The 8,871-nt window shown below is 48.2% G+C and overlaps 1 protein-coding gene across 1 annotated transcript; it reads right to left on the bottom strand.

Annotated features, from left to right (window-relative positions):
- Positions 1–3,304: 3,304 nt before the first annotated feature.
- Positions 3,305–7,447, bottom strand: serp2 (stress-associated endoplasmic reticulum protein family member 2). Its single transcript, XM_018743624.2, has 3 exons — positions 7,157–7,447; positions 4,111–4,183; positions 3,305–3,708 (listed from the first exon to the last, which is right to left on the bottom strand). Exons 1-3 carry the CDS (start codon positions 7,424–7,426, stop codon positions 3,668–3,670), a joined length of 384 nt encoding a protein of 127 aa, XP_018599140.2. The 5' UTR covers positions 7,427–7,447; the 3' UTR covers positions 3,305–3,667.
- Positions 7,448–8,871: the final 1,424 nt, after the last annotated feature.

Below are 8,871 nucleotides of genomic sequence, written 5' to 3' on the forward strand. Positions count from 1 at the left end.
TACTGGGCTGTGTAGTGTTTGTGTGTGACCTTTGTTGAACTCGTTTCGTAAGGATTTTAAGAGTATTCATGTTGCTGTGAAGCTGAGCTCCAATACCGCGGTTTCCAGGAAAGTGGCAGACAACTAAAAGAAGTGCCTTCAACACAGCAGTAAGGCTAGTTGATTGGCAGGTTACGTGTTTTAGTTTTTGCCGTCCCTCAAGTCTGTCATGCTCCAGCATATAAATGCAGTGCCTTAGCCGCCGAGTACGTGTGAACGAGGCTCATCCAAGTTGCGGGTGCGTTCCTTCATAATTTTAGATGACTGGAAGAGGACCCCAAAAATTCACTTGGGACGTGACGGGGCCGGGGCATGTAGAAACGAGCGAGGAGGTCATCTGAAGGAACCGGTGTCCAGCAGACCGGTGTCTCGGCACCTTTGTGGACGGTTCCACAAGTGGCCTTCGGTGGACAGTTTTCACACAAGCTTCCAAACCACCATCTAATGAAGAGCCTTGTGGGTTGGACCATTGCCTCGGAAGGTGTCCCTCCCAGCAGGGAGAAAACGCCACATCGTGCAAAACACACCATCAACTGTCAAGTGCTTTCATATTCTTCCCTAATTAGGTGTCATTAAACGGAATCCCACAATTCTATTCTTTGATTCTGTTACCAGTCAATATTTTTGTGTTCAGCGTCTTGTTTAGATGTCTTGTGAATGACGCCGAGTTCACTCCCTATAGGGCTGCTACTGGGCTGCTGTAATAGGTTTTTTTTATTTACACGCTCTAATACTTGTATAATATTCCATTTAAATTTTCGGTAAGTGTGCTTCTGCAGCCTTGTGCAGTTTCCGTCGGGATTAATGTCGCTTTTGTCTTTTCTGCAGGACTGAAGTAGGTTTACCAAAGTGAGAGGGGGTTGGTTCATCGAAAATCACTTTGCCCTTTACAGATGTGAGCATTACTGGTATGACACCCTGTAACAGTGTATTCGAATTTTGAGTTTGGTAATGAGATCAAAGTGAAATACTCAAGCAGCTGAGGTGTCTCCTTGTCCTGTTGCTGAGGACACAACTATCTCCATTTTACCCCACCTCTGGATCCCTTCTCTAGGAAACAGCACAGCGCATAGAACTGGTGCCTTTGGATCTAAAGGTTGCTGGATTGAATCTCTTTCACCTGCAGTACCCTTGATCAGGGTATACACCCTAAATGGCTCCAGTGAAATTGCCCATGTGTATCACATTTACCTGGTACTTTTTTCAAAGCACTTAGTGTTAAGGTTGCAATTATTTACCCGTTTATTGAGCTGGGTAATTTTGCTGGAGCAATTTAGGGTAAGCACCTTGCTCAGGGGTATTACAGCCAAAAGTGGGGATTGAACCTACAGCCTATGACCACTATAGTACCAGCTGTTCCCAGGGTACACGTGGGTACAACGCATGGGTAAACATTAGTACGTATCTTAACGTTTTAAGTCGCTTCGGAGAAAAGTGTCAGCGCGGTGAATTAATGTTTTTTCTTGCATTGCCCTCATTTATTTCCTGCCTCTCCGCTCCTTTGGAAGGTGTTCTTCATCGAGGTCATCGGTTCTCTGCCTCAGGCTACAGCGATCTCCGACAGGGCCGTCGATCCGCTGCAGTCGGAAGCCGAAGACCGCCGCCGCGGCCTGCGCTCTGGCTCGAGCGCTCTCCTTGACCGCTGCGCCGGGGCTCCGGCGGATGTGTTGCTGCTGCTGGGAAGCAGCTCAGATTAATCCAAGCTGTCACTAATTCTACTGTGACTGCGCTCTTAATAAAACCTTGCTAAGCCCGCAGGCCAGCCAAACGCTACGTCACCACGGCTTTTACTACAGGATTTCCACTTCACAAAACCAGGGATAAACGTCTGAATGCGAACGAGTGAGAATGGAGGTAAGGCGCCTGCGGTTGCAGCGAGTGCCGGACAGTAACCGCGGTTTGGCGCACGGTTTTTGACCCACTGCCCGTTTATTGGGTTCTTTCTCACAGTAGAGCCGAAAACATTGATGTTAACGGACAACTGGGAGCTGTGAGATCGCTGTCTGATACTTATAGAGTTCCAATGCCCTGTCATACCACGTTCATAGTGTTCATAGTGATAAGACCATCAAACAACCTTTTATCAGCTGCTTCTCAGACACCAGGAGAGAAACAAACTGATGAGCTGCATTTCTCTAGGAAGTTGGTAGCACAGCGAGTAGCACTGCTGTCTCACAGTGCTTGTGTGGCACGAAAGGATGTGGGTTCGATCCCTGCTCAGCCTGTGTGGGTTTACTCTGGGTGCTCTGGTTTCCTCCCACAGTCTAAAGACATGCTGTTCAGGTTCACCCATAGTGTGTGACTGACATAGAAAGTGTGTGTTCCACTGATGTATGGATGAGTGACCCAGTGTAAGTAGTGTATCTAGCAGTGTAAGTCACCGTGGTGAATAAGGTGTGTGGGCTGATAACACTGCATAGAGTTCATTGGAAGTTGCTTTGGAGAAAAGTGTCTGCTAAGTACACAAATGTAAATTAACAAACAAAACTTGGGCTCCAACACGGTAAGTACGGTATTCTGGGTTTGCCTTAAAAGACACCAGAAGGTTTAGTCATTTGGGGGAAAAGTTTCCAAATCTGGTCTCTTCCTACAGGTGCCGTAGTGGTTAGAGCATCGTCTTGGAGTAAAGGAAGCTGGGGACAAATCCTCACTTCTTGAATAAGGTCCTATCCATGATTTGCTGCAGTAAAAAATTAAGCTGGTGTGTTGAGTAAATCCCTGTAAGCAGCTTAGTGTACAAACCTCACATTGTAAAGCATGTTTGACGAAGGTGTCAAATGTTTCTTCTGATAAATGCGAGTGAATCCAGCAATAAATATAAAATGTAGATTCAAGTTGGGGGATGCAGTGGGCTTGGCTGGGTTGTGAGTCCTGCCTAGGGTGCCTTGCGCCAAACTGGTGACCTGTCCAGGGTGTGTCCCTTCCCCCTTCTGTTGCCGGGTTGGGGTCTGGTTTGCCATGACCCTGCTTGGGATAAGTGGTCATATACACACACACACACACACACACACACACACACACACTGGCTGAAGCCACTCGTCCCGAGTGGGGTCGCGGCAAACCGGAGCCTAACCCAGCAGCACAGGCTGGAGGGGGAGGGGATACACCCAGGATAGGGCACCCCAAGCAGGACTCGAACCCCAGACCCACCAGAGAGCGGGACCCGGCCAAGCCCGCTGCGCCGCTGCGCCACCGCACCCCCTTGTTTTTACACGCTGTGTGTAAATTCAAGTCCAAATTTAAGGGATTCCACACAACATCCAAGTGAAGTTTACCATTTAATTGAAAAACATTTCCACTGTACACACAAAACTTATAAACAGAGTATGGCACGTGTTCAGAGATTTCGCTTACTTAATGGCACGGGTGGACATGAGACGGCTGAGGTGCAGGACATCTAAACGGCCAGAGTCGAGCCGACAGGCTGCAGTCAGTAAAAAAATCGCACCGTCCTTCGAGCCAAGAACACGGTCGGCATGTTGAAGAGACGTAACGAATGAGGCGCCGCAGCTCCGGGGGCCCAGTCCGAGCCTCCGGCTTTCCTCGGGACCGCCGCCACCGGTCCTTGGTCCCCTGGGGGAGTGGGGGGCTGGGAGTGGGGGTGGAGAGGTGGTTCCTGGCGCGAGGCTCACATGCCCATCCTTATGCTTTGTATGATCTGAAAGATAGCTGAGTTGGAGAAAGTGGGGGCGGACATGATCAGTGGGGGGTTGGGGGGGGGCACTATTTCACAGATGATGAGCGCAGCTGATGACCTGAGTGCAGAGCAGGGTCTCTGAACCACACAGCTCACTAGAGAAAAGGCCCTGCAGCCATGCATTCAGCTGCCTAAAAGCACACCGATACCACGTTTCGTACCGCATTTCACAGTACGCATGGGGCTGGTGGAAAACAAGTAAGAAGGCAACACAAATACAAAGTAGCAGAGGACACGCGTGACCTCCCTTCCCTGCATTCCTTCATTTGGTTCCAACATGCAAAATTGGTAGCATCAACGTGAAAATTTGCATATTTAAATTTTTCTTTATTTAAACGAGGGACCCCTGTGAAGAGAGTAAAGTGATTTCTTACCTGATCCGCAAACAACGAATACAAACAGAGCAAGGAGCCACGGTCCAACAGGGTACTTCTCCTCCTGCGGTCGCTGGAAGACAAGATCACAGCAAGGCGTTACTCCGTGGGACGGGTGGGGGAGTGGAGATGTGCCATCGCTCCTCTTTTTGTGCAACTCTCCAGTGAATCACCGTCTTCAAATGTAATTTCTCAACATGCGACACAGAGAGCGGCGTCTTCTCGCTCCCAGCTCCGAAGAGCCTCGCGGTGTGTTCCCGGCCATGCCGAGGCTCTCTGCCTCCCCGAGTTACGCGACCCACACGGTACCTCTTTCTATCCGGCAGTCCTCCTCCGGGAAACAAACAGTCCTCGTCTCCGCGTGTCACTTTCGCTGTCGATCAACGCGCTGCGGGTGCACTTGTGTGAAAATCTCAGCACGGGATTACCAGCGCACACCGGAGCCAAAGGGCTTACTCTGTTTTTTCTACAGGCCGGGCCTCAAAAGACCATTTTAACCCAAAACATACCATGTTAGGGCTTAGAATAATCACGTGTCCACATATTTTTTTAAATAAAATAAAAATTGCCCCAGTATAATAAAAATAACTGCAGTAACTAAGTGCTACTGCTGATATTTAAATATCTTGTATTATGTTACAAATCATAAGGAAATCATACTGCTGAAAACTTTCCAGCAATCAATAAATTATCTATCTATCTATCTATCTATCTATCTGTTAGTGAGAGATGCTGTGCACTTCACTGAGGAATGGGAAAAGGCTGTTCTTTTTAAGATACCATCTGCAAAGGAACAAAAACTACTTCCAGCAGAGCAAGTTTTAATTAACGTTCAGTATATTATTATTGTTCCCTTTCTTTGTAAAGCTTCTAATCTCCATTCTTCAAATCGGAGCAAATTGTCTTAATTCAATTACCGAATCAATGGACTTCTCCATAGCCTTTATTATAAGGTCCGAAGTCAGGGGGCTGCTAAGAAAAAAGATCCCGTACCTGTTTTCATTAATTAGGCTATCGGCGGTAAAATTCTTGTTACGGATTCACAGTTCTCTCAAGGTCAGTTTCGTCGATTTAATAAATGAGTGTGAAATTATTAACTATCAATTAGTATTGTTTTGGTGTATGGAGCTGCTACCGTGGATCACCGTTGTGTGTTTTTGCTTTTCTTTTTTATTGTTTCTCAGAACTCTGGTGCCTTATGAGGATGAAGGATGGATATGGATATCATCTGACAGTAACTGAAGAAAGGCATGCTTTGGAACAGGAACAGAAAGCGGAAGGTTTCAGTTTTGTTTCACGGACACCTCTAATTATTCAGTTGATGTAACTGAGAAAATTGAAATTATAAAAGGCTCATTTGCGCTTCTACATTTTTGCCGAAAATGTCTCGAAACTATCTGTAGCAACGTTTTTGCCTTAAACTCTAGTCTGTCTAGCACCAAAACCCTGATTACGTATAGGTGTCATCAGGTCTGACTGAGTAGCATCAACCTGGAATAATTTATTGATTGCTGGCAAGGAATTTGTAACCCGAAGGTTGTTGATTTGCGTCCCATTTCCTTCCACTGGCGACATACCGCAAGTTACTCTACCGTAGTTTGAGAGAGAGGCTGTTTTCTGTTAGTCTATTGGCCTTCATGTTATTTTTTTACTTTGGGATCCCATAAATACCACTGCTCCCAATGAGCTTTATGTATAAACCCCCCTTATGTGTAAAAGCTGGGGTAGGTCTTTGGGATTCTTTAGAACATTCCGGTGTTCTAAAGGCCTAGACAGCTGTGAGTCACAAATTATTATTTATTAGTTTAGCTGACACTTTTCTCCAAAGCCACTTACAGTGTTAGGTTTGTACACTGAGGTAGTTATCCATTACAGCTGGGTAAAGTTTACTGTGTTCAGTAATTCAGGGAAAATACCTTGCTGAAGGGTATTTAAGGTGGAACTGAAACCAAGAGCAGTTGCACAGCGATGGGTCTAACTGCTACACTGCCTCCTGATCCCAAATAAACTAATTTTAAAAGGACAAAGTTAAAAGTAAAAGTGCTCTCATAGCTCCACCAAGACCACGGAGGGAGTAAACCCAACACCCTATGGTGTAAGTGGACAACACAAGTTGTTTTGCATAAAGACATCAGCTCCTATAATAATAATAAGAGGCAGTAAAATGTGTCACCATATTGACAGTGAAATGCCTGAACAGCCCATGACATCATCCCTGTCCTCTGGGGGCGTGGCGGACCACCCAGGTCGCCCCTTTTTGACATGAATACACAGTATCGGACTCCTGCTACTTCCCCATTGATCCGGAGCCCACGCACGTCACTCGGCCTCTTATTGATCACTTATATTTAGAGCAATCATTGATGATCGGCGTGTCACACAGGAGAGAAGGTTCTGGACTCCTCGCCTCTCGGCCCTCCTTTCAGAGGCATGGTTATGTAAACCAGGTTATCTGGTTATCTGGTTATAATATCTGTCCAGCGCATCGATCGCCATCATCAGCGGTGTTTACCGCACGCGTTGATCAAACGGGGTTTCCCTTTTAAAAGAATCACGTTTCCCAGTTTAAGTTACAACTGATTCTTTTGCCGGTTCTGCCGTTAATAATAGGACCGTTAGGAGGCATTTTTTAGACACACGGCGAGCGCGAGCGAAAAATGATTTTTAGCAGAACATCCATCGCTGCCAGGCTTGGAAGCGCGAGGATGTTCAGTGTAAATTCAGGGTAAAATGTGCGTAGAGCAGAAGGAAGCCTCGCGTTGCGTATCCGTTGGATGTAACGGTCGCAAGACGCGGACGTCTGGAAAGAAACGGATGTGTGTGTGTGTGTGTGGAAACTGGTGACCTGTCAGTCAGTGCGTGTGCAGGACAGACATAAGTGCGAGAAGCGAAGGAGCCCATCGGCATGAGGACGAGGATGACGATGGAGATGATGCTCGAAGCCCGGCCAGATGATGAGTCGCCGGGACCGGGGCGCGACGACCACCTCCAGTCCGCATCCACACCCACTCCCACACCCACTCCCACTCCCACAGCCGCTCCTTACCAGGGTCTTGGCCACGTTGCCCCTCTGCGTGATGTTCTTGCTGTGCTTCTCGTTCGCCATGCGGATCCTCTGCTTCGCCACCATCTTCCAGCGACACGGAGGAGCTGCGCCGAGGCTGCCGAGCACCGGGGGGAGGGAGGAAGGGGGGGGGGGGCGGTGGTGGCGACGGTGGTGACCGCGATCCCGATGATGCGGATGATGCTGATGGCGGTGATGATGGCGATGCTCGAGCCGCAGTCCCCGTGCGTCCTGACCGCGACCGGCTTCCATTCAGCAGCGCGCGGAGGTGCCCCCCCCCGAGTTCCGCACTCATTTCCCACGCGGATTTCCCCCCCCCCCCCACCCACTCTCGGTCCTGAGTGTCAAAGTGACACGTGCGTGTGGTCCTCAGTGCGGCGCTACGCTGTATAGGAATTAGTTCTTAATGTTTCTGGATCCCCTATTTACTTTTGCTTTTTTTCCCCACCAAGTTACAGTGGCAAAACATGAACCAAGTCATATGGGAAAACTTTCTTTTAAAAATAAAACTTTCCTTTCCTTTTCTGCAGCACAAACCTAGGCTTGGTACAGTACCGTGCAAAAGTCTTAGGCACTTAGATGTTTCACAAAAATATTTGTTGTAGATGGTTATTTAATCTCTTTGGCATTAGTGTCAATGGGAAAGAGCACACACACACACACACACACACACACACACACACACACATTTCCTGAACCGCTTGTCCCATACGGGGTCGCAGGGAACCGGAGCCTAACCCGGCAGCTCAGGGCGTAAGGCTGGAAGGGGAGGGGACACACCCAGGACGGGACGCCAGTCCATTGCAGGGCACCCCAAGCGGGACTTGAACCCCAGACCCACAGGAGAGCAGGACCCGGTCCAACCCACTGCGCCACCACGCCCCCTCTGGGAAAGAGCATATTTTAGATTTCCAAGCATTCTTTTTTGCAAAAATTTACAGTGTTACAGTAAGGGGTCTGTATGTCGTTAAAGAAACACACACACACACACACACACACACACACACACACACACACACACACACAGAGTCTGAAATTACTTATCCCAAGCGGGGTCGCAGTGAACCGGAGCCAAACCCGGCAACACAGGGCTGGAGGGGGAGGGGCCACACCCAGGACAGGATGCCAGTCCATCGCAAGGCACCCCAAGTGGGTCTCGAACCCCAAACCCGCTGTGACCCCGCTCCGTACATGCGGGTGTTGACGGTGGATGGTTACTAAGCTTTGTAGGAAGTTTATTAATTAACAGCATTATTTTTGGAAGCATTTTCACTTTACAGCTTTTTTCTCCAACCAAGCGCCTAAAACTTTTGCACAGTACTGTATATAGGCTGCACTGGTCCAATATACCAGTCCTCCCATATACCAGCATACCAATATACCAATAAACCAACACACTCATGTACCAATGTGCCAACAAACAGGTAAACCACTTCAGAAAACACCTACTTTCTTTAATCACTGAGTCCGGGTCATGGTGGTCTGGAGCCTATCCTGGAAGCGCAGGGTGAAAGGCTAAGCAGCATACATCCTACATGGGATACCAGTCTATTAGAGGGTATAAGCAGAACATTGATAAATCACCTATCCATCCAATTTCAATAACTGCTTTGTTCTGACAAGGGTCGCAGTGATCCGGAGCCTATCCCAAAAGCATTGGGCGCAAGGCCGAGGAGGGGGTATACCCTGGACAGGAT

This window comes from Scleropages formosus, chromosome 12, assembly GCF_900964775.1.
Source record: "Scleropages formosus chromosome 12, fSclFor1.1, whole genome shotgun sequence".
In the NCBI taxonomy this organism is placed as follows: Eukaryota; Metazoa; Chordata; class Actinopteri; order Osteoglossiformes; family Osteoglossidae; genus Scleropages; species Scleropages formosus.